Source organism: Nomascus leucogenys, chromosome 23, assembly GCF_006542625.1.
Source record: "Nomascus leucogenys isolate Asia chromosome 23, Asia_NLE_v1, whole genome shotgun sequence".
Lineage (NCBI taxonomy): Eukaryota > Metazoa > Chordata > Mammalia > Primates > Hylobatidae > Nomascus > Nomascus leucogenys.
This window is the reverse complement of record NC_044403.1, coordinates 7,488,521-7,514,161: the sequence shown is the minus strand read 5'-3', so window position 1 is coordinate 7,514,161 and position 25,641 is coordinate 7,488,521. Positions and strand designations below refer to the sequence as shown.

Below are 25,641 nucleotides of genomic sequence, written 5' to 3'. Positions count from 1 at the left end.
CTGTTTGGTAGCCATGGGTGGGAGCTCCCTTAACCCATATGGGCCACTAGAGAACCATTTGGTCACAGAGCGGTGATTTAATCAACGGGCTTTTTAAGCTGCTACTTCTCCAATGTATCATACTTGCTTCCTAGTAACTTACTCATTACATAAATATCACTCAATGTCAAACATAAACATGAAAAAGGCAAATAAAGAAATGAAGCACCTTCATCTATTCATTTGCTGAAATTTATAACTTACTCTAAATAGTAAGTTTCCGCATGTTGTAAAAAAAATCACTGTTGGGTAGTTTGTATTACTTAGTTTGATTCTCTTCAAAGCTTTCTGCAAATAGCAGCAGAGAATACCCATTCTATATTTCAGAAACAGAGCAATAAAGGCACTGGAAAAGCACAGTTTAATCTGTCTTTCTTATATCATTGGAAACTTAAAAATATAAAATTTTGTCACTTTCATTCCAAACAATCGATAACATTTCATAGGATTTTACCCATTATTTAAAATACACAAATTCATTATAAAAATAAACTCAGAAAAATCATAAAACCAACTTAAGATATGTTGCTTCACTAGATTAAGGCAAAATATATTTGCACTTGAGTAGTCATGATTAAATTAAATAATTTTCCAAACCTATGTTGCTGGGGGCTTTTTCACTGTAATAGAAAATACATATTTGAACATACTGTTTATGTGAAACTCATAAAAGGCAAATTGAGAACATACCTCTGTCATTACCATATCCTGGCATTTCTTCACATATTTACCATCTGCTTTTACAATTGTTTGCAAAAACCTCAGGTACTCCACGTGGCGGCCATGTGTCTCAATGCAGTGCACAAAGTGCTGTACAACTCTCTCGCTAATTTCGTTGCACAGATGGTAATTGTTCATGAAGATGTGCCGCATGGTTTCTGCTTCAAGGAGCTAAACACAGAGGAACATGCCCTTGTAATTCTGACAAGATCAATTTTCCATTCTACGGTACTTAGACTAATTGCCCTGCTTGTGATCAGTTTTATATTTTATACGAAGCCACAGTGAATTTTCTGTGCATGTCTTTCAAAAAATGCAATGAGATCATTAACCATTAAAAGAAAACTGAGCTCACAGAGGAATTTAGTTGGAGAAAGGAGCTTATTATCATAAAGTGCAACATATTGGCAACAGTATTCTTGAGATTAATTATGAATTCAAAATTAGGTCTTCCATAAAATCTGCTCAAACACATTTTACAGACAAGGGCAAACTCCACCTCTGAGTCTTCCATATTTACCTTACTCATGGTATTGTGGGTTAGTTCTTTGTTCTACCATATCTTTTCCCCAACATTTAACTACATACATACAAAAGATGTTGTCATTTGCATGTAAAACTTGTGCAATTTTTCAAGTTCTTTAAAAGTTTCCTTAATGAAAAAAAAAAAGATATTCACTTTTGGAGAGAGAATTTCCACAAGGAAAAAAAAATGAAGCAATGAAGTGTAACAAAATTATCTTCATGAATGTTACTAAGACAAATTTGATGCACACTTTACTAGAAATATTAGAAGCCACTAAAATACTTACACCTGGAGTTAAAAACAAATTCAGATGTTTATGAAGAAGAACTTGATTCTGTGGATTTCCTCGACAGAAATTCTGCAGAAATGTATGGGCTAGATTCATTACTTCATTCATCTTTTCATCATTCTGTAAGTTAAAGAATGGCACATGATAGAAATGAACATAGGAGACTGCAAATGTTATGCAAAAATCTGTCCTTTCACCCATATACCATTTTTCTCTCTGCCCATCTTTGTTCTCCTTTCTCTGTGTCCTTTATGTTTCACACCTCTCCCAGTTTCCCCTCCTGCCCCCTTCTCTGTTTTCTAGATCCTTCTCACCGTCTCTGTTATTCCTCCTGATTCTATACTGCTCTACTCTTCCAATGTCCCCTTTGTTTCACAGCCCTTCTCTTTCTCCCCAATCTTTCCAATTGTCCACCACATTTCCCCATCTCTGTACATAGCCACCTTCTCCTCCTCTGCTTCATCCCCGCACCTCCTCTGTCCTCCTTTCCTCTCTCTTTTCTCTGTTTCTCCTCCCTCCAGTCCCCATAATTCTTCCCCTCCTTTAAATGTCTCATTTTGCAGTATGCCTATATCTCCATCATTCTGCTTCTCTTCTTCTTTGTCTCTCTTTCCCTATTCTGTTTCACTCTCTTTCTCATATATCTTCCTTCCTACTCTTTCTCCCACGTCTATTCCATCTCCTCTCTTCTTCTCCTCTTGTCCCATCTATTATTTCTTCTGCTCCCATCCCCTTTTCTCCTGCTCTGCTCTCACTCCATTTCCTCTCCATTCAAACTTCCTCTCTTCCTCCATTCTGTCAATCTTCTCTGTATATATATTTATTACTCACTCATCTCAGTTATTCCTCTCTCCAATCTCTCTGTCCCTTCCTTTTGCTATTTACCTTGTCTCTTATTTCCATCTATTTTTTTTTCTTTTCCTCTTTGCTTTCTCTTCTATTTTCTCCTCCTTTTTGTCTCCCTCTTTCTTAACACTCTTAATAATGAATATCCTTATTCATTGCCATTTTCCAAAGTCCTATACTAAACTACTATCATTTGGTTATAAGAATCTTAACAAGAAACTTAAGTCTCAAAATTCACAGAGAAGCAAATTTGTCATCTTAAAAGTGGTCTTGTGACAGTATCAGTGAAACTACCTAAAATTCCCCCATGTAGTTGACTGTACCATTTGTCATGTGGGCATTGTTAGGAATTCAGATGGACTCATGTTTTCAGTGGTATTTTATATTAATATTAAATAAATTTCTACATGCACCCACACATATGCATATTCCCTAGCCTTGCCTATTTAGAGGGCCTATGGGGGCAACACCCCAAAGCAATAAGCACACTCAGTCCTCAGAACTTTGCTCCTAAATACCATTTCCCACCAAATGGAAATGGGGCTTCTTGAAGAAATGGCTGATTCTAGAGTTGAAGCAAGAAGAATACAAGATGAGCCTGGAACATTTTATTGTGCCAGAAAGCAAGGAAGTAATCAAAGAATGCTGGGGGGAATGTTAGAAGACAGACAATCTAGCTCAAAGGAACTCCACTGGTCAAATCTGAGACAATCTGGAAATCAAAATAAATAATGATAGAACACTTTATAATCTATTGAATAAAATGAACATATACAAACCCATACTGATAAAAATAAACACGATAAATGAATAAGTTGAAAGTTTGATGAAGAATGGGATATTTACTTAGTTTCACAGAACTGCTCCACAAAATACTTATTAATTACAAGGGAATTACAAAGGGAAAATCAGAGAAGCCTGGCAGACATAACCTCAATCAATTGATCAAAGTGAACATCATCAGTCATGGGACAAATCAAAATCGTGCACCAACAAATAGGAAGCAATGAGACAAACATAGTGTCACTCCGGTTACATTCCTGCCAAAGATGCATAACTGTATTAATCACGAGAAAACATCAGATGATCCACATTAAGGGACATCCTTCAAAATAACTGGCTATTTTCAAGAGTGTCAACGTCATGGGAGTTCCTGCATGAAGAGATTTAAATAAACATGGCAACAAACAGCGCATGATTCTGAAGGGGATCTTTTTTTCAAGCCGAAAACAACTGGGACAATGGGAGAAATCTGAGTAGTGTGTAGGGACTAGGTGGCAGTAAAGTGCCTTGCTCTTTCCTGATTTGGAAGGTGCTAGTGTGGTGACATGGTAGTGTACTCTTGTTTGTAGGAAACATACACAAAAGGGCTCAGGGGTGATGGGGCACCTGGTGGGTGATTTATTCTAAAATAATTAAGAAAAAAAATTTCTTGGAACTTTGCAAAACATTTGAAATTTTATCAAAATAAAAAGCTAAAGAACAAAAAATAACCAGGACTAACCTTTTCGTAGGGTATCTGCAGAAGATCCAACACCACCGAATGTGCCCCCATATTTTTCAGTAATCGTTGATGTTGATTCCGACACTTTTTATTCTGCACACAGAGTTTACTTAGCCTGATCAAAATCTTTAAAAAGAAGAAGGAAAGTATCAAATATAACAAATAACAATATTAAGTATAATATATGAGCAAAACTTATTTGGCATGCAAATATAAACCTATATAAGAATATTTTGTATCTGCTGACCTCCTTTACAATCCGGTAGTTATTGCTCTTGTTGCTGTCAATCTGAGGTTTCTTTGTTCCATCCTGCACTGGACTTAAAATGTTCGATTCCTAAAAGGAACACAAATATGTACTTTTATGCCATTTGTAGCTTTGTGGTAAACTTATTTCTTTTGTATTAAATAATAAGTATATTTTGTAACTATTTTGTAATAAATCTATTATTCAAATTATGTTTCTTTTGTACTTTTTTATTGCATAGAAAGTTCCTTGGCTTGACTGAGCCATGCAAATTACCGCTACCCAGTGAGAACCCAATGACAAGTTAACTGGAATGACCTGTAATTATGAGCTAAACTGTAAAGTTTTCATACATATTATTAGTGCATATCCATATGAGACATACATATCTCAGACATGTTGTGGCTTTATATTGCCTATATGAGAAGAAATAGTGAAAATACAGGGCATAAAAGATATAATTTAATCACTAGGCATGAACTGCAAGAAAAAGAGTGATGGAGCAGATCATCATAGCTGAGCACATCTCAGAGAAGGGAGCAAAGAACAACTTAACACAACAATTCTCTGACAGGTTACCATGGCATCCTTAAGAGTCACAACTCAGGGCCAACATACAGAACCATGAAAATGAAGAGAGAAAAATAAAAAGCAAATTAAAATAAAATGTTTAAATTACCAAATTAATAAAGCTTATTAAGAAAACCTGAAACACCAAAAATACTTAATTATAATAACTATTTTCTGTAGCATCGCAAATATGGGGAGTGGACATATTTGAAACATCAACTACTGGTGTCACCTTATGAAAATCAAACACCAGTGACAAACAATTCCATTCCAAACATTTATGAAGATGTCATGCACACCTGGTACTAGATTATGGTGAACGGATCTAAAAGAGATACATAGCAGGTATGGTCCTTCTCACAAGAAAATTACAGTCTACCTAAGAAAACAGGGAAAAATATATAAATAAAGATTTGAACTGGGCAGAATTCACTATTCAGAGAAAGACAGAAAGAGAACAGCTGCAGCTTTAGACAAGTTTACGAAGGAGGTCAAGTTTAAGGCAAGGTCTAGAAGGATGAAAACTGTCTAGTTAGGCATAAAGGATGTTTAAATGAGCAGGGAAAAGCTTTGCCAGGTGAAGAAGAAGTCAGCTTAGCCAAAGGTACTGCAGCAAGAAAAGCACACTAGTTATATGGAAAACAGCAAGAACCGACAGGGTCCATTGCAAAGACTGGGCAATCAGAGTGGGGCTGATGGCCTCCTTCATTTACAATCTATGCAAAATTGCATTTGGGAGGAATGTCAGGTTCAATGTGGGTCCAAAACACCCTAAACTCCTGACTATAATGATGGCGTTAGGCGCTTGCAGTTGAAGGGGACCCTAGTTTAAGCTCAGGAAAAAGTTACAAAGATACATGAGGCCAATTGATATGATTTATTAGTCCCAAGTTGTCTCTCCTACTGTGCTCCAGGACAAATCACAAAATTAATAAACATCAAGGAAGAAAAAAAATACTTTCCTTGCTAATCAAACAATTCTGAAAAAAGGCTTCAAGCAGCAGAGCAACTTAATCCACACTGAGCCAGCACACTCCCCACTCAGCTTTATATTTTTCTTTTGCTTCTTTTCTGGCAAATATTGTCCTGAGGCTCCCAGTCTCAACTTCACTTTAACAAGTGAACTCCTCCTCCCATTTTACTGAGTAGACAGAAATGCCTCTACATGGACACTTTCTCTTTTCCATCCAAAAATTTCCAGTGATACCCACAAACCTGTCTATCTTCCCCACTGTCTCAGAGAACAAAATTTTTGATGCATGAATTCAAAAATTCCATCTCCTCTTCCTCCTCTCCCTGCTTCATCCCTGTTTCTTGTACACCAGCAGTTTCTACCCTTTAATGACTCTTTCTCATCTCTTAGCTTCTACCTTGCTGACCACTTGTCACTCATACTCACTAGAATTGGAAATGCAAAAAGTAAAAGATCCAAACACTGAAAGCCTTGAAAACATTACTAAGTTAGACTCCAGAGCTATATCACCTAGCTATCATAATGAATATTTGGACAGAAATGAAAGCAGTCCAACCACCACTTCAGGTAAATAAAAGAGAGAAAAGAATGCAGGATATTACCTGCAAGACATTAACCATGAAGTGAATCTTAAAAATTACAGGAGAGGCCGGGCACAGTGGCTCACACCTGTAATCCCAGCACTTTGGGAGGCCAAGGCGGGTGGATCACAAGGTCAGGAGTTCGAGACCAGTCTGGCCAGTCTGGCCCATCTCTACTAAAAATACAAAAATTAGCTGGGTGTGGTGGTGGGTGCCTGCAATCCCAGCTACTCGGGAGGCTGAGGCAGGAGAATCGCTTGAACCTGAGAGGCGGAGGTGGCAGTGAGCCGAGATCACACCACTGCACTGCAGCCTGGGCGACAGAGCATGACTCAGTTTCTCTCTCTGTCTCTCTCTCTGTCTCTCTCTCTCTCTATATATATATATATATGTATATGTATATGAGAAAGTGTTAAACTATATATAAAAGTAAAGCCAATGTAGAAGAGAAAACACAACCCAGTGGCTAAGATGAATGAAAACTATTTAGATGGAAAGAGGCTAGAGGTCAGAGTATGAAACAAACAGATTTTCCATTTGATAGCAAAAATAATTAATTGATGAGAAGTAGAAACTGGAAACGCTAGAAATATAATTAGATTTCCTTTTTCTGATCACAAAGGTGAAGGCTGGATTTTTAAAAGGCCATTTCTTGTTTTTCTGTAAGAGAAGAAATACTAAAACATATACACACAAACACACACACTTGTACCACAAACCAGGATTAAGACGTTACCAGCTCTAAAGATTGACAAAGCTCCTTAGTTAGAAAAGAGATATTTTTGATATATGTCAACTTTAAAGAAAGCTGTTAAAAAGGCAGGTGAAGCTTTGGTAGATATCCTTAAGCCCGTTTTTCAAGCAATAATCTGAAGAAAAAGCAACTGTCTTGTTTTAAGAAAAGTAATCTTAGGTAAAATGTACTACATTACAAAAAGTTATGCTCTTTAGTTCAGCCCAGGTGAAGATATAGACAATGCCAATCTCTGTATGTGTGGGAATTATGAAAAATAATGATTTTAATTTAAAATTGCTAGCAGTCAACAAAAGGCAGCAACATTGGAAAATTCAACAAACAACCCCTTTTAATTTCAGAAAATAATTCAATTTAATTAAATTGAACAAAAACCCATGGAACATCTGGATGATTCCAAAGCAGTCATCAGGGTAATTTAAGAAATATGTAAACTATATAACTACAATTAGGTTTTGTTTTCTAATTCTGATGCCAAAATGGTCTAAATAAAGGTGCTCCAAAAGTTTTCCTTCTGAAAGAGCTGAAATTGGCTGTATTCTTCACGTCTTATACAATGCTTTACATTCTATAAACTTTAGCCCTACATCACTGCCTAATCTACAAAACCCTGAATTTATTTTAATGACAAAATATTAGAAAAGTGCAAAATGTAGAAGTATGACTTATGCAGCATCCCAGAGCTGAATGGGCCTAGAAAAAAAAAAAAAGTGTGACACTTAGAAGAGTATTGGGCTCGTAGCACATCTCCAAATGATCCTTTTGACAATAGTGATGAAAAATAAATACGATGCTCCAAACGTCCTTGCATTTTATTGTAACTGCTTCCTATCGTCTGGAGAACCTAAATTTATTCCCCCAATAGAATACGGGAAACAGCTTAGTTCAGTGATTTTAGCGGTAGCTATATTTTTAATTACGTAGTATATACCATAACATAAAACGGTAGGTTCAAAAACAAGAGACCAAGAATAGTCTAGAAATTGGGTGGCATCAGGGTTCTAGGCAGAGACACAAAGAGTGAATATTGGTTCTAAAGATAGTTTCTCCCTTTTTTTTTTTTTTTGCATCAGGCAAGGAAACTTTTATATCAATAGCAAAAATGATACAAGAAAGTAATATTATATGAACTATATGGTAAACTAAATTTTAGCACTGGCTAGGTATGATGACTCATGCCTATAACCCCTATACTTTGGGAGGCCAAGGTGGGAGGACTGCTTGAGGCCAGGAGTTTGAGGTTAGCCTGGGCCACATAGAAAGACTCTGTCTCTATAAAAAATAAAAAAAAAAATTATTAGTTGGGCATGGTGGGCTCACCCATAGCCCTAGCTACTCAGGAAGCTGAGGCAGGAGGATCACTTGAGCCAAGAGTTTGAGGCTGTAGTGAGCTATGATTGTGCTAATCACTCCAGCCTGGGCAACAGAGTGAGACCCATCTCAATAAATAAATAAATACTGGCACTGATTAATGGGAATCCAGCTCCTTAATTTAACCAAGGGCAATCATGCTTTTAAAAATAGAATTTTCCAAATCCTACAATGTAGAGCTGCCTACATCTGCAGCTGCATGATTAAAATAGCTTGGTGCATGCCTTCTATTTATCCCTATCCCACTGAAGTTTAAGGAGGTCCATCCTCAGCAAAGTTGCCAAGTCAGCAAGACTGCAAGGCCTTCTGCACACCATCTGTACTGGTAGTCTTCTCTGGTGTAACCATTCTTTAAACCAGTCAGTGACACCATAAACCAGCTACCCTCACCCCCAACTTCAGGTACCAAATGCGTTCCTTCTTCTATCCTCACCTCCCTTCAAAACATGCAAAAAAAAAAATTTAATAACCGGTCTTCTATATTTGATTCGCCAATCAGATTATAGATTATAATGTAGTTGAAGCTGTTCAGAATAAATATTGCCTCTTTCAGATAACTGAATAACCCTCTGTGGGATAAGGAGGTATGTGTTTCTCTCTCCCATCTAATGATAACATCATGTACTAGTCATTTAGGAAGATATCACCCTAGATCAACTTCTATGACCTTGCCTGGAAAGCTACTTTGGACGATCTTGGTATCATGGTTGTCGGTTTCTGCTTCCCTGGGAAGCACCTAAGGCTCCTTGAAGGCTTGATTCAAAATCCACAATGGGCAGAAGAGGCTGTGACCAGCATTACTTGCAGATAACTTCCTTCCAGATGTTTCCTCAAGTCAGGGACAAAGCTCTACCCTTCTAGAGAATACCTACATATTCATAACCTTACCCCAAACCTTTTTTCCTTTCGCTCCGTCCCAAGATGAATAAAATAATGGCGGCCGGGCCCGGTGACTGACGCCTGTAATCCCAGCACTTTGGGAGGCCGAGGCGGGTGGATCACGAGGTCAGGAGATTGAGACCATCCTGGCTAACACAGTGAAACCCCGTCTCTACTAAAAAATACAAAAAAATTAGCCAGGCGTGGTGGCGGGCGCCTACAGTCCCAGCTACTCGGGAGGCTGAGGCAGGAGAATGGCGGGAATCCGGGAGGCGGAGCCTGCAGTGAGCCGAGATTGTGCCACTGGACTCCAGCCTGGGCGACAGAGAGAGACTCTGTCTCAAAAAACTAAATAAATTAAATAATGGCATTTTCCTGACTCATTTGATGTCATTTTAGTTAGTATTTGATAATGTTTAACCTGATATTCTAGTACACAACCCAAATCTCCTTTACAATCTGCATCTCTGATAAATAAGTTAACAAAAAAAGTTCGTGCCACTTGGGTGCAGCATCTTTGCTTACACAGGTATTAGGAAAAACTGGAAATGTTTAATGTAACTACTAACTGCTTTCATAAGAACACATCAGGAACCTAGTGAGGAGCGCCTCTCCCTGGGCCCCCCACCGTCTGGGAAGTGAGGAGCGTCTCTGCCCGGCAGCCCCACTGTCTGTGAAGTGAGGTGCGCCTCTGCCTGGCCGCCCCCCAGTCTGTGACGTGAGGAGCCCCTCTGCTTGGCCGCCCTACTCGCTGGGAAGAGAGGAGCGCCTCTGCCTGGCCGCCCCACAGTCTATGAAGTGAGGAGTCCCTCTGCTTGGCCGCCCAACTGGGAAGAGAGGTGGGCCTCTGCCTGGCTGCCCCACCGTCTGTGAAGTGAGGGGCCCCTCTGCCCGGCCGCTGTGCAACCCTCCAAGTGTGTGAAGTGGCAGCCTTGTGTGATCTTTCTGCGCTCCCCAAGTTTGCAGTTTTGACATTAAAGTTTACTTTTAAATTTAAAAAAAAAAAAACACATCAGGAACCTATTATCATACAGCAATATGTCCCAGAAATTTTCTGATGTAACTCCAGGGATGGCTAAAAACTCAACCAGTATTATATAAAATGTAGAAAGCATGGGGAGCCTTTTGGTCAGCAGAATGGCATACAAAGCACTATATAGGAAGTGAAAACAGCAACATAATAGAACCCTTAGAGACTGACTTTGATACTGATACATTGTATGAAGGAAGCTTCCCTAGTCACAATAGGGTTATAGCTCACCCAGGACGTGGTTGTGAGAAGGAGGGTGTATGCATGAAATGTGTGAGAGGGACGAATCAGCACTGCCTTTTACACTCAATTGTTCCCCCAAGAAATCATTACAGAAATGTTGCCTGATCTAAAAACAAATGTATTATCTGATTTGAATGAATCAGTCACTATTATTTCCTCGTTAGCCACTTGCTGAAAAAAAGAAACCATATGGGAACATAGAATCTTCACTAACAACTTGTATTGAATTAAGAACAAGTGGAGGACAGGCGCAGGGGCTCACACCTGTAATCCCAGCACTTTGGGAGGCTAAAGCAGGTGGGTTGCTTGAGCTCAAGAGTTCAAGACCAGCCTGGGCCATATGGTGAAACCCCATCCCTACAAAAAATACAAAAATTAGCCAGGCGTGGTGATGCACACATATGGTCCCAGCTACTCGGGAAGCTAAGGGAGGATCGCTGGAGCCTAGGAAGTCGAGGCTGCAGTGAGCTGTGATCGCACCACTGCACTCCAGCCTGAATGACAGAGCAAGACCCTGTCTAAAAAAAAGAACAAATGGAAAAGTCAAAAGAAAAAAGATAGTGACTTATTTATAGCATGAAGGGAAATACTAAGTTTATACTAAAATAGTATCAATTTAAATGTGGTTAGAAAATGAGAAGGGAAAAAAATTCTCATAAAAAAAGATCTAATAACCAAGTAATTCAAATAACACATTCTGGAAGTATAATTGTCACATTTAAGAATTTATATTATAACCAAATAGGATACGAATGTGTAAAACAAGCATTTTATTATAAACCAAAAGTTATTTTTCACATGTATGTCATGTGAAGGGGCTTATTAATTGAAACTCATCTGTCACAATCACCTTCAGTGGAATTAGCTCAGACATAAGTATGGGAATATGTATAACGATATAAACAAATAAATATACAATGAGGTCTGAGGCAAAAATAGAAACTGGAGACAAGAAAACAGATTCTATAAAAGGAAAATTCAGAAAAGCACTGTCCAAAACTAATGAATAAAAGCTCTTCATGAAATTACCACCGTGTCCCTGATTCATCAGGTCAAGCTGCAAGATTCTGTCTAGAACACATGGACTGCTTCTGTCCCAGGCCATCAGGGTTAGACATTCTACCAGATTCTGTCAAAAGTCAGCTAATCACTCACAAGTTTGGCTGAAGAAACAAGTTTATGTAGAACTATTTTCCCACTGCACAGAATCTCATACCAACACTTGGAAAAGGAGAACCTTCTTAATATATATCCTTCTAGAGGGATTTGCAACTTTGCTTGCTTCATCAAAGGAAAAAAGACCAGAAGTGGCAGGCAAAGAATGGAATACAGTTTTTGCTTTCAAAAAGTAATGAGATGTGGAGGTAATAGAAAAACCATCAGATAGGGAAGGTGTGCCTAGGGAGAACTAGAGAAAAATCAGTGAAGAAAAGGAAAGAGAGGGAAGGGAGGGAAGGAAGGAAATACTTCATAATTAATAAAGTAATATAATTAATAAATAATAATTAAGATAAATCTGCAAACTATAATTCAAACTCCTATGAGGAACATTAATACTAAAAATGTCAACCAAAAAACTCAATAATAATATTATATCATGTCCAGTGAAACCTAAACAAGAGCTTTTCTGACAGGCTCTGTAAGTAGGTATGTTTAAAATAATCATAGAGATAGTGAGGAATAGCATCCCTCATGCCCAGTGGGTACCTCTGTGGTTGCCATGTGCCATGCGATAGTGTTCAGGATGGTGTCACAGCATCGCTCAGCATGGATAATGAAGGATAGCCTTTTCAGGGAAAGGACAGGCTACAAGCCAAGCAACAGCAAGAGAAGAGAAGGCACAGGTTCCCCCTCCTCCCACCTCCCTGCACAGGAGTGCTGGGTGCCCTGCTGGATAGTATGGGTCTAGATTTCCAAGCAACCACTCCCCGCAACACCACAGTAACTACCTATGGGGCAAGTTGGAGTGTAACCTTCTCAATAAAGGGACACACAAACTGTTCCAGCACCAAGCAGTGCCTGTTGTTTACAGGAATCTTTTGAACACTAGCCCATGGCCCATAGAAATTGGACTGTTCCTGCTGAGGGGCAAAAGCCACGGGTCCTATGAGAAGCCAAAATCAGTACACAGCCCCTTGGAAGAAAGGGACTCCTCATCTGCAAAAACAGTCCCAGCCACCTCGTTGTCCAGACAACCCAGAGTGAGCCCCTAGGGACATTTTTTAGTTAATTCTGTTCCTTACATCACACATCCATTAAAAGAACAAAAATAATTATGAAGTAAAAACAGGCAGATATGAATCTAGAATAGATGGATATGAAAAAGAACCAATTAAATAACCTGAAAATGAACTATATAGTCCTTGAAGTAAAAACCAGATTGATAGTTTAAGCATGAGAATTTGCATCAGTGACAGTCTAAGTCAAATTTTTAAAAAGGGCCACTGCACTCCAGCTGGGTGACAGAGCGAGACCCATCTCTAAAAAAAAAGTAAAGAAAAAGAAGCTGGCAACCATATATAGGTGAGTAGATAGACATAGAGATAAATATAGGTATACACACAAATAGAGAAACCAAATCACTGTAAGAAAAATTAACAATCAAAATAAACAACATGAGGAACTTTCCTTTGAAGCACTGCAATGCCCACGTGACCTGCTTCTCAACCCTAAATAAAGCGGTGGATGAACGTAAAGGGTAATCCTGACTTAACCTACTCGGATACGGTTTCCTGAGTTAATCTTTCCTTCCTATATTTAGAAGTCAACGCATATTTGAAAGTGATGAATTAGTAATTGCTCCTAATGCTACTGATATTGTCAACTTGTTATATTTTAGCCTTTAAGCTTTCAGAAATGATGGTACAGTCTTTTAATGCTAGAGACGATAAGTTTAATAAAAGGAAACACTATAATATACAATAGATAATAAAGCTCCTAGGCTCTAGGGATGCAATAGGCTTAATAGACAACCAAATCCATCTCCTTCTCCTTATTTATAAGAGATCAAGCATGGTAATGGTATAATTTTGGATTATAAACTGAGATTCTTTAGTGTTAGTAGACAGACCATCAATTCACATTTATTGTCAACAGAGTATACCAAATTTACCACTGAGGGAAAAAACTTTTTTTCCCCTCACACTTTTATGTTATTGGAGATATTTTTTATTCTCAAAATGAAGAATCACATTAAAGTTATCTGGTCTTCTGATATCTAAGCAGGCACAAAGTTAGACCATTATGAGCTGTTTTAGAACAATGCTGATGATGCTGTGTTTACAGCCTTTGTAAGATTTACTAAACAACAAAGGAGTATTGTTTGTATGGGCCTGCTAGTGTGTGTGCTGCCTGCTACTGGCTGTTTCCATTGATACTGTGATATATTTCATCCTGTTTACAATACATTGCCACTATCTTTGGCTGCTGGGTTATTGCATAATTCAGATTATTTGGCTGTACATAAATTAGTAACTTCATAGTTTCTCATTTTTGTTCCCCTTACATTAATCCATTACATAGGTACCATTCTCCCAGCTTCCCAATCCACCTATTTGCATACATTTCTACTGCTACCTCACTAGTCCATGCTTTCAGAAGCTCACACCTGAATTCGTGCAAGAGCCTCTTAACGGGTGTCCCAACCCAGCCTCTTGTTCTTCTGAATCATTTAGTCTGTCAGACTAAATTTTCCAAAATAGTAGGCTCACCTCCCTACCCAAGAATCTTCACAGGCTCCCAGTTTCCAGTCATTGCAAATACAAATCGCTTATTCTTGAACTTTATTTCTCTTATTATTCTTGAATACATTAGCTAACTCCTCCCAATCCTTCAGAATAGGCCTATGCACAGAATCCGGAGTGAGGCCTTCTTTCAGTCCTCAGGCCCACGCTGGCCTCTCCTTTTTCTGTACTACATAGTTCAGTATTTAATCAACTACTTTTTCACTCTGTTTTTTGGGTGTTCATGAAGTGTGTTCATTCATTGAGGGCAAGTGGAATATGAGATTTGAGTCCAGATATCAAACTTTAAGAACGGAAAGGAGAAATTCAAGTGTGCACAAAGGCAAGTTAGCATGAAAGCAACGGGACTGAAATAAACACTTTACACAGCATTTGAAAGAAAGATTTTACTCTAGAGAAACATGACAGTTCATTAAGTGCGACCATTCACGTTGCCCCAAACCTAGCATAGGTTTGAATAGATATTATTGAGACAAATACACAGGCTCAAAACAAAGAAGAGTTGTCTCTTGTTAAGAATTATCAAACAGAAAATGATAAAGTGCAGAGAAATCCCTCCTGTATAACATCTAAAAGTGATTGATAAAATATTTAAAACATCTCTTTATAGTAGCAAGGCCAGAAATCCTGAAAATACATAAAAATTTCAGAGCAATAATCAAGCACTAGACTCATTGTTGGCTCTGAGGGCATCAGTCCATACCTAATAACCTGGATTCTGGGTTTTGCTATATCATACACAGACACACACACACACATGGCAAAAAGGAAACAAAATCCAGATCCCATGCAAGATGGAAGGTCTGATCAGAGACCCTGGCATAGAGTCAGGAATACCTAAGGGTGATACCCACAATGATAAACCAGGGAAAGACATGGCCCACAGAAGAGTAAAAGGGCTCCTATCTTGGCCTTGGCGCTCATCAAAAGCAAAAGAGGGGAAAAAATTCTCTTGAGGCTCCCATATACAAAGACAAGCTCACTTTCACTCAAGACTGAGGACCAGAATGTCCAATCTAAAGGGGTCCCAAAAGACCCAAGCCAAAAGGTATGTTCAATATGGTTACAGAATGTAGTGTCCCAAAGTGCTTCACAGAGGCAAATAAAATCTCAATAAGGCCTTAACTACAGACCTCAGAGGAATTCCACATACAAAGTTCCAAAGAATGTGGGTTCATGACAATAAAAAATCACTGAACGCTTGAAGTAAATACATCCCAAAGACTTTGGCAAGAATGACCAACTTAAAACTGCGAAGAGCCCTCCTAATACAAAACAACTAGATCTTAGATATAAACCTATTTTAAGTACATTTCTGGGCCCATAGAAAACAAAGGACAACTCCCAGAGACCCCACCCTCCATCTTCTAAGGGAAAAATGTAACCTGAAACCTGATCAGAGAGCTCTAAGTAACAAGGGCACAAGGTAAGTTTCCCTGAAGGCAAATGACAATACTAGATCTGCAACCCAAAGACTAAGGAAACTCTGAGCAAGTGTCTAGTTTGGGGAGCTAAACCCAAAACTCCTGCCTTAAAATAGGTATATAGGAAGGGAGTAATGTGGTCTCAGGCTAGCAGCGCCCCCTGCCAACAGGCAAAGGCAATCACAAATACTCTAAGGAGGAAAACATACCCTGTGTCAACCCCAGGACTAAGGTCAAAAGATAAGAGCTCAAAACCCGCACCCAAATGTTTATAGCAGCTTTATTCATAATTGCCAAAATTTGGAAGCAACCAAGATGTCCTTCAATAGGTGAATGGATAAACAATACAAGGGACTACTATTCAGCAATAACAAAAAATGAGGCATTAAACTGCAGAAGGACATAGAAGAACTTAAACATATACTGCTAAGTAAAAGAAACCAGTCTGGAAAAGCTACATACTATATAATTCCAATATATGAAATTCTGGAAAAGGCAAAACTACAGAGAAAAAAAATCAGTGGTTGCCAGGGACTCAGGGGTTCAGAGGGAGAGACAAATAGGTTAAGCACAGAGAATTTTTACGGCAATGAAGCTATTCTGTTTGACACTGCAATGGTGGATACATGACATTATGCATTTGTCAAAACCCATAACTAAACAACACAAAGAATGAATCTTAATAAATTATGGATTTTAGTTTAAAAATACTGTGTCAATATTGGCTTATCAATTATAATGAATGTACCACACTTATTCTAGATGTTAACAATCAGAGAAAAAGAGAGAGGAGAAGAGGGACTATATGGGAACTCTGTGCTTTCTGTGTAATTTTTCTCTAAACCTAAAACTGCTCTAAAAATGAAGTCAATTTGAAAAAAGATATGAGCGCATAATCAAAGATGATCAAAAATATAATGAAACACAACATGAGTGAGAATAACAAGAAAATCTCAAGTACATCGGATCTCCGAGTTACTACATACAGACCATAAAACAGCCACAGGGAATCACAAAAATTAGAAAACAACAAAGCATGATCAAAAATGACCAAATATATTTGAAAAAACTCAAATTTCAGGTTTGAAAAAAATGAAATTTCAGGTATGAAAAAATGAAATTTCAGGTATGAAAAAAATATAGTGGCTGAAGTGTAAAAGTAAATTGGTAGAGAAAACTGCAAAGACAGACTTGAAGAGAGACTCAGATGAGTCTAAAAAAATTATCCATATGCCATACAAAGTCATAGGTAGAGAAAATACAAAAAAGAAATGAACAGATATGTACTATATAGTAATATATTCACTAATAAAGTTTAACACGAACTTAATTGGAGTTTCAAAGTTAAAGTACCACTATTTAACAGAGCAAACTTCTCAACAGCAGCAATGGAAGCCAGAAGACATGGGATAAAATAATCAGAAGTGAGGGGAAATAATTCACAGTTAATAAACTTTTTTGTTCTGCAGTAAAAACATAATAATTTCAAATTTACAGGCATCTAATGACATAGTCTCAAAACACATGGAGTAAAAATTAATAGAAGTGCAAGGGGAAATTATAAAACTACCATTGTAGTGGGAAATGTCAACAAATCTCTCTCACTTATTGATATGTCAAGAAAATAAAAATATTATTAAATATATTATTTAAACACAATTGATAAGCTTGATTTGCCAGTCATCTATTAAGAATCCTACACCCATTCACATTCTTCTCAAGCCACATTGGACAATTACAAAACCTGAATGTACAATAGGTCAAAAAGCAAACCTCAATGAATTTTGGAGAAATGATATCATAATAACGAAATTATCTTGTCATAAGCTAATTAAGAATTCAATTAACAAAAAAGGTAAAGTTTGCCTATGCATGTGGAAATTTATTTATCTATTTATTTATTTATTTATTTATTTTTTTTTTTTGAGATGGAGTCTCGCTCTGTCGCCCAGGCTGGAGTGCAGTGGTGCAATCTCGGCTCACTGCAAGCTCCGCCTCCCGGGTTCACGCCATTCTCCTGCCTCATCCTCCTGAGTAGCTGGGACTACAGGCACCCGCCACCATGCCAGGCTAATTTTTTGTATTTTTAGTAGAGACGGGGTTTCACCGTGTTAGCCAGGATGGTCTCGATCTCCTGACCTTGTGATCTGCCCACCTCAGCCTCCCAAAGTGCTGCGATTACAGGCGTGAGCCACCGTGCCTGGCCGCATGTGGAAATTTAAAAACTCACTTCCAAGTAATTCTAAGACAAAGAACTCACAATGGAAAAATTTTTAATATCTAATATTGAAAAATAATAAAAATATCATTTGTCAAAACTCAGGGAATGCAGCTCCTTTGAAGGAAATTATACCACCAATTTTTTTTTAAATCAAAAAGTCTGTCAACATAAAACAATATAGTAGGATAAGTATAATAAAATAGCAAACAAATCCAGAATCTCAACAAGCCCCAAAACAGACTATATTTAAGAGATGAGTAAAATTCAGGTGACCTTGAACGACATGAATTTGAACTGTGCAGGTCCACTTATACACAGATTTTCTTTTACCTCTGCCCCCCTTGAGACAGCAAGACCAACCCTCCCTCTTCCTCCTCCTCCTGAATCTACTCAACACGAAGGTGATGAGGATGAAGACCTTTATGATGATCCATTTCCAGTTAATAGATAGTAAACATACTTTCTCTTCCTTATGATTTTCTTAACATTTTCTTTTCTCTAGCTTATTTTATTGTAAAAATACACTACGTAATTCACACAACACAGAAAATATATGTTAATTGACTGTCTGCGTTATTAGTAACACTTCCAGTCAACAGTAGGCTATCAGTACTTAAGTTTTGAGGGAGTCAGAAGTTATAAACAAATTTTCAACTGTGAGGGAGGGTAGCACCCCTGACCATTCCCCAAACACTGTTCAAGGGTAAACTGTACATAAAACTCTGGAAAGATTGAGCTGGACAGAGCTAGAGAAAAGAACACAGCCATAGCAAAACATATAAAGAATGAAAAAGGGATACAAAGCTATGAATACAGCAGAAATTTAAAAGATAGCAAAAGAATATGAACAAATTTATGCCAATAAATTCGAAGATTTCAATATATGGCTAGAAAAATGCACAACAAATTAACTCAAAATGGAAAATTTGAATGAATTTATAACCATTAAAAAATTGAATCACTAGTCAAAATCTTCCCCCAATGTAAATATCATGTCCAGACAGTTTTGCAGACAGGTTTTACCAAACATTTATGAACAGATCCTTCTAATTTTATACAAAGAAAAAGGAATATTCTATAGCTCATTTTATGGGACTAGTGTAGCCTCAATACTACTGCTTGATAGGAACAGTGAAAGAAAGAAAGAAAAGAAAAGAGAAAAAGAAAAGGAAAGAAAAAAGAAAAGAAAGGAGGGAGGGAAGGAAGAAAGGAGGGAAGGAAGGAGGAAAGGAGGGAGGGAGGGAAGGAAGGAGAGAAGGAGGGAGGGAGGGAAGGAGGGAAGGAAGGAGAGAAGGAAGGAGGGAAGGAGGAAGGGAGGGAGGGAAGGAGGGAAAGAAGGAGAGAAGGAGGGAGGGAGGGAAGGAGGGAAGGAAGGAGGAAGGAAGGAAGGAAGGAAGGAAGGAAGGAAGGAAGGAAGGAAGGAAGGAAGGAAGGAGGGAAGGCAGGCAGGCAGGCAGACAGGCAGGCAGGCAAAATTACAGGCTAATTTCACTGGCAACAGAGATGTAAAATTCTACACAAAGTGTTAGCAAACAGAATCTAGCAATGTAAAAAGAAATCACCAAGATATTTTAAATCTAGAATGCAAAGTTACTATGGTAGAAGCTCTATTTAAGATTTATGTGATTTAGGTGAACGGATTACATAAAAAATAATATAATCTTAATAGATGTGTAAATTACATTTAATTAAAGTCAATAACCACTTGTAGTTTTTAAAAAGTAAACTAGGAAGAGAATGTGCTCCTCCATAAAGGGTATCTATAAAAGAATGTACAGTAAACATTATGTTCAATAGTGAAATATTAGAACCATTCCCTTTAAAATCAGAAATAAGACAGTGATGCCCATCATTACCACTTCTATTTTACCTTGTACTAGAAAATCCTACGAACACAACAAAGCAAGAAAAAAAGAAATAAAATATCATGTTCAAGTTTGAACTTACAGCATTACCTGAAGTGAACAAATATTTTTAACCTTACTAGTAAGTACACATGAATTGCTAGGACTTAACTATTTGCCTGTATAGAATTTAGCTTTATCTAAACCAAAAGAGGAAGTAAAATGGCAAATAAACATAAAAAAACTCAACCTCATAACTAATTCAGCAAAATGAAAATCACAGCGGAGATAATATATCAAGTGTACTCAATCATCAAAAGTGGGAAAGTGAGAAAAACACCCATCATAAGGATGGGGAGCTAGGAGAACACTCATACACTAGTGGAGGGAAAACAACTGGCATTGTCTGGTAGAGGGGAACATACTGCATGTGTTACTCCTATGTAGCTATCCCGAAAAATCTCCCGAACATGTGCACCAGGTGACATACAACAGCTTTCACAGCAGCACTGCTTTTAGTAGCAAATTTTATTTTAAAACACCAAAACCAGGAAGAGCCGAAATGTCCATCCACAGCTAACTGGATAAACATGTGCATAAATGTAACAATATATATTAGAGAAAATGAATGAGTTGCAGTTATACATCAGCAAGGATGAACAATGAAAACCATGCACAAAATAGGCTAAATAAATATTCCTCATATATTTCTTATGTTTTAGAAATACAGACACATGGTAAAACTACTAAGCAAGGAAAATGTTAAAATAAATTAATGATAGTGGTTTCCTCTGTTATATAGGGAGGGAGCACATCAACTTCTTACTGGCAATACTCTATTTCTTAAGCTGTACCTTAATATCAACAGAATATGCTACCTCAGGTGGTACTGAATTTCCAGCTACAGAAGTTTGCTTTGTTTAAAGAAATAATGTCACTCAGGTGAGATATTTAGAGATAGAGAACACATATATCACATAGGGAACTGGAGGTGATTATCCCTACAAGTATCTTGTAACTCTAACATTTCATAATTCCATATCCACCATAGTAAACAACACAGTGTGTTACACAGAAAAACAATAATTACAACAAACGCTGACTGAAAGATAACGTTGAAAAACACTGTTGGTTGCTAACCAACATTCTTTCTTATTCTTCCCTGCTAGAAGAATCCAATTTTGTTCAGCCATCTATCATTCTCCCATGTAATTCAGGGTGGTGTATCCTAGCTTGAGCGACATCTTTTACTTAATCTAAACTAATCCTGTACTCCACTGGTGTACAGTTTTAACATCTGGCCCTGTTCTGGCCAAAGAGACATGAAATAAGGTGAGGGCTGTCTAGGAAAGGTTTCCTTGCCCCTAAACAGGAGACCCAGAAACAGATACTCTTTCTTGATGTTGTCGTGCACAGATGTGGTTTCTAGAATGCTACTGCCATGATGCCGTCAGGAGAAAGACTGGTTTCAAAACTAAGCCAGCTGATCCATGATGACAACACTGAGGCAAGGAATGAAAGCTGGAGTCTTACTTCTTGACTTGTTGGTAAGTAATATGTCATTTTATTGTATATATTTTCATGTTGCTCATATTTTCCCACTGAAGCCATAGTAACTGACACACTTACCACGTGCCTATGGTTTCCTCATTTAATCTTTACAGCAATTCCAGGAGCTAATTACCATGATGATGTCCATTTGATAGTCAATAAAAATAAAACTTAGAGAATGAAAATAAGTTGCTCAAAGTCACGCATACACCAAGTGGCAAATTCTGGGGTGTCTGATCCCAAACCCATGCTAATAACCTACGCATTGTCCTTTCTATGATGCACATTATTACCTGGCATTCAGCAAGCATTCCCACCCCTCAGGGTCCCTCTGTATCACAGAGCTGGTTTCTCAAACTCCCCTGTAGCTGAAGTTCTAAATTCAATTCAACTTCTGCCAATGAGATAAACTCATGTGGAACTTAAAAGCCAAAAGGGAAATAAAGGGCATCTACTTGTGGCTGCGAGGGCAGCAAAGGAAATCCTAGTAGACATAAGTATGCAATGAAGCCCACGTTCCAGTATTTTGTCCCAAACTTCCAGAGCATTTCAGAAGCATTTTGATTAATTATCTCTTGCTCTGTTTTCACTTTTCACTTCACAATATTTTGGGTACTCCGACAAATACAAAAGCTAAAGCGGGTAAACCCATCAAAATGGTTTATATGCCTGCAGATTAAAAAACAACTATATAAAACACCAGACAGGCATTTACAAAACTTTTTGTATTAACAATTATGATGTTGGTACTAGTGTGCTTTATCTAAGCATGACTACTAAAGCAGTATTTAACATTTTTTAAGTGGTCATATGTACTTAGTGAAATGTGAAAACAGCAACTAATTAACACAGTAAAAAAGCCAATACAACAGAAGATGACAGTCACTCTTTAGATTTTTGGTATTTTCATACTGGCAATAAAGCATATTGGTCTTCCATTTAGATATTTTTATATATTATATAAGGATATGCATAATGATAGGAATGAATTACTGCTTGGCAAAAAAATGGCGACAGCAAAAGGGTCCACAAAAATTCACCTCTCCCTACAAGTCTCAGTTTAGGGTCCACCCCTTTTTTCTCCTTCCACTCCTTCCTATTTTCCTGATTGCTGAATTATAGAATTTACCATGGAAATGACAAAGAGTGAAACACTAGATAGATGAGGTGAGAAGTGGTAGAAATTGATAAGAGCTAAACAAAGTGACAGTTTACGGAGTTTTTTTTTGTTTTTTTTTTTTTTTTTTTTTTTTTTTTTGAGACGGAGTCTCGCTCTGTCGCCCAGGCTGGAGTGCAGTGGCGCAATCTTGGCTCACTGCAAGCTCCGCCTCCCGGGTTCACGCCATTCTCCTGCCTCAGCCTCTCCGAGTAGCTGGGACTACAGGCGCCCGCCACCACGCCCAGCTAATTTTTTGTATTTTTAGTAGAGACGGGGTTTCACCATGGTCTCGATCTCCTGACCTCGTGATCCGCCCGCCTCGGCCTCCCAAAGTGCTGGGATTACAAGCGTGAGCCACCGCACCCGGCCCAGTTTACGGAGTTAATTGACAACTTAGCAATTGAAAATTTTGTGCTCTGTTGCTCATAACAGAATTTTTCTTTATGAACAATTTTGATTGTAGAGCATGTGGTTACATATCTGACTTAAAAGATATCATTTGGAGTATTTCAAAATAGATCTTGAAACGAACCTCAATTGGCTCTTCACCACCTTTCACTTGACTTTCCCCTATTTCTCCATTCTCATAGTTGCTGCTCTTCTCAACCCATAGCTCAGACTTTTCTACTGTCAGTCGAAGCTGGTCTAGATCTGCCTTGATTTGCTTGTAGTTATCTACGTCTTGATTAGACACCAGTAATTGCACCTAAAACAGAAGAATTTCAGTCTCTTAGTTGAAGTTCACTATTTCTAGAATATTTATGAATATTTTAGATGTATATAGACCATGAAAACCTACCTAGAAGTAAGTGTGAACCCTTAACCAGTATTTTCACATATTATAATTTTTTTAAGTGAGCCCTAGCAAAACTTTTCAAAGTGATTTAAGATTAAAAGATACCCTAACTTTAATTTCACTGCTGAAGTTACTTTTTCTGAGACTCTGTTTGAAAAGAGGCAGAAACAAAAACAAGTGGGAGAAAATATCAATAGATACAATCTAAACCTCATCATACAAGTTTTTATTTTCTTATAACTTACATGTATTATGTGACATAAACATATATGTATTTGATGTATAACTATCCTTTTATTTTATATTCTTTTAACGTATTCCTGTAAAACTGCCTAAATGATCAATACCCTATTATGTTAAATAGTGAAATATATGTAAGCACTTATGTATTACTAATTAATAATCTTAAGATTGATGTTTTATTCAAAGACCACAAATAAAAAGATTAGATCCATAACAGTTCCTTTTTTTTGGATGTATGCAGTTTTCAATCATAAAATAATTATTTCAGGGCTATTGGTGCTCCTACCCAAATTCATCAGTAAAATTTAAGGATAAAATAATAGCAGTGATAACAAAATTCCTAACATATTATTATCTCCCAGTGCCTTCCTAAATCTTGGTGCCTTTCATTTGTTTTAAAGACATTAACTAAAAAATCACTTGTGGGGAATACCTTCTAAATAGATCACGTCCTGGCATAGACAAGGCCTTATCTCTGCTTAAAAATAGAAAGTGTCTCCAGGAAAAGCCACACAGTGTCATTACCTCTGCAGCCATGAAGTCAGGTTGGATGTTATTAACGCTTTCAGAGCTTTTGCTGTGGATGCATTGAGGGCTCTTCAATCTTACCTGCTTAAATGCCTGTAAAACCTCCGCCCTCTGGCTGAAGTGCTTAAACAACAGCTGCAGGGCTCCAGACAGCAAAGGCGGGTAGTCGTGCATGATCAGATGAATGAGGACCCGTAAAAACGTCCTGCCTCCTTCATCGTCAAGTTGAACTGGGTTTTTTTCCTTTCTATAAAACCAAAAATATTTCTAAAGTGACTCCTATTTATATAACATCTACACTTCAGTATTAGAATTGTATACCTATTCTCAGAGGTATATCACTTGTTTTTCCAAATTAGGAAGTGAACAGGAAAACATTTTCTTTGTTTTCCTCATGTAACTGATGAGGAAACAATCATAAAGAAAAGCGTGTGTCTGTCCATGAAAGCAGGGGTGATCAAACATCCTGGTTTATCCAAGACTCAGGGGTTCCGAGGCAAACTGGGATGAGTTGGTCACCTTGGCATAGATAAAAGATGGGCATCTGCGTCAATCCAAAAGCATTTATGGGAGGAGCTGTGCTAGGCTGGATGTACACCAATGACTGATTTCCCCTGGGGCCCTGCAGACCCCTACATGACAGATGGGGAGGAGTGGGGGTGGCCAGCACACATGTGCGTGAACCATCACCAGAGCAGCCACAGGTGTGGCGTACGAGGACTCTGGGTGAGGTTCCACTGGAACAAAAGGTCCGTCTATTTCAAGGTGAAACCATATACTGATTCATTCTCCTTGGGAATAATGAAATTCTTCAATAGGAAAATACAACAACAAAAACTGGTACTATAATATAAAAACTAAACTAAATGTTCACTAGGGATAGAAATCCTTTCTTGGTGCCCCTAATTCTTAATTCTTGTTCGTCTTTCCAATGACAACAACAAAAACTGCAATAAGATGCTTAGTGTAGTCGTCCCCACTACCCTCCCCAACTCTATCTGTGGTTATACTTTCTGTGGTTTCAGTTGCCCATGGTCAACCATGGTCCTAAAATATGAAATGGAAAACTTCAGAAATAAATAATTCACGAGTCCTAAATTTTGTGCCATCCTGCCTGTCCCGTTTGGGACATGAATCATCCCTTTGCCAGCATCTCCACGCTGTATGTGTTCCCCCCTCATTAGTCGCTTAGCAGCCATCTCAGTCATCAGGTGACTGTTGTAGGGTCACAGTGCTTGTTCAGGTAACCCTTATTTTACTTAAAAATGGCCCCAAAGTGCAAGAGTGGTGATGCTGGCATATTGTTATAATTGTTTTATTACTAGTTATGTTGTTAATCTCTTAGTATGCCTAATTTATATATTAAATTTTATCATACGCATGTATATATAGGAAAAAACACAGTGTATACAGGGTTTGGTACTAGCTGTGGTTTCAGGCATCCACTGGGGGTCTTGGAATGTATCCCTAGCAGATAAGGAAAGACTACTGTACAGACTGTTTTTAGGTTGTCACGTCAAGTCTGTAATAAAAATGAGCACCAGAAGCTTAATAATTTGT

General features: G+C 37.9%; 1 protein-coding gene across 4 annotated transcripts in view; it reads right to left on the bottom strand.

The window, feature by feature from the left end:
* The window catches only part of ITPR2 (inositol 1,4,5-trisphosphate receptor type 2), a 501,416-nt gene that overhangs the window by 265,817 nt on the left and 209,958 nt on the right, over positions 1-25,641 (bottom strand). For all 4 annotated transcript variants that reach the window (XM_003265625.4, XM_030804417.1, XM_030804419.1 and 1 more), the window contains 6 exons: positions 24,163-24,328; positions 23,047-23,220; positions 4,172-4,261; positions 3,925-4,050; positions 1,572-1,694; positions 730-930 (listed from right to left, as the gene is read on the bottom strand). In XM_003265625.4, coding sequence (XP_003265673.2) covers positions 730-930; positions 1,572-1,694; positions 3,925-4,050; positions 4,172-4,261; positions 23,047-23,220; positions 24,163-24,328 — 880 coding nt within the window. The remainder of the gene's footprint in view (positions 1-729; positions 931-1,571; positions 1,695-3,924; positions 4,051-4,171; positions 4,262-23,046; positions 23,221-24,162; positions 24,329-25,641) is intronic.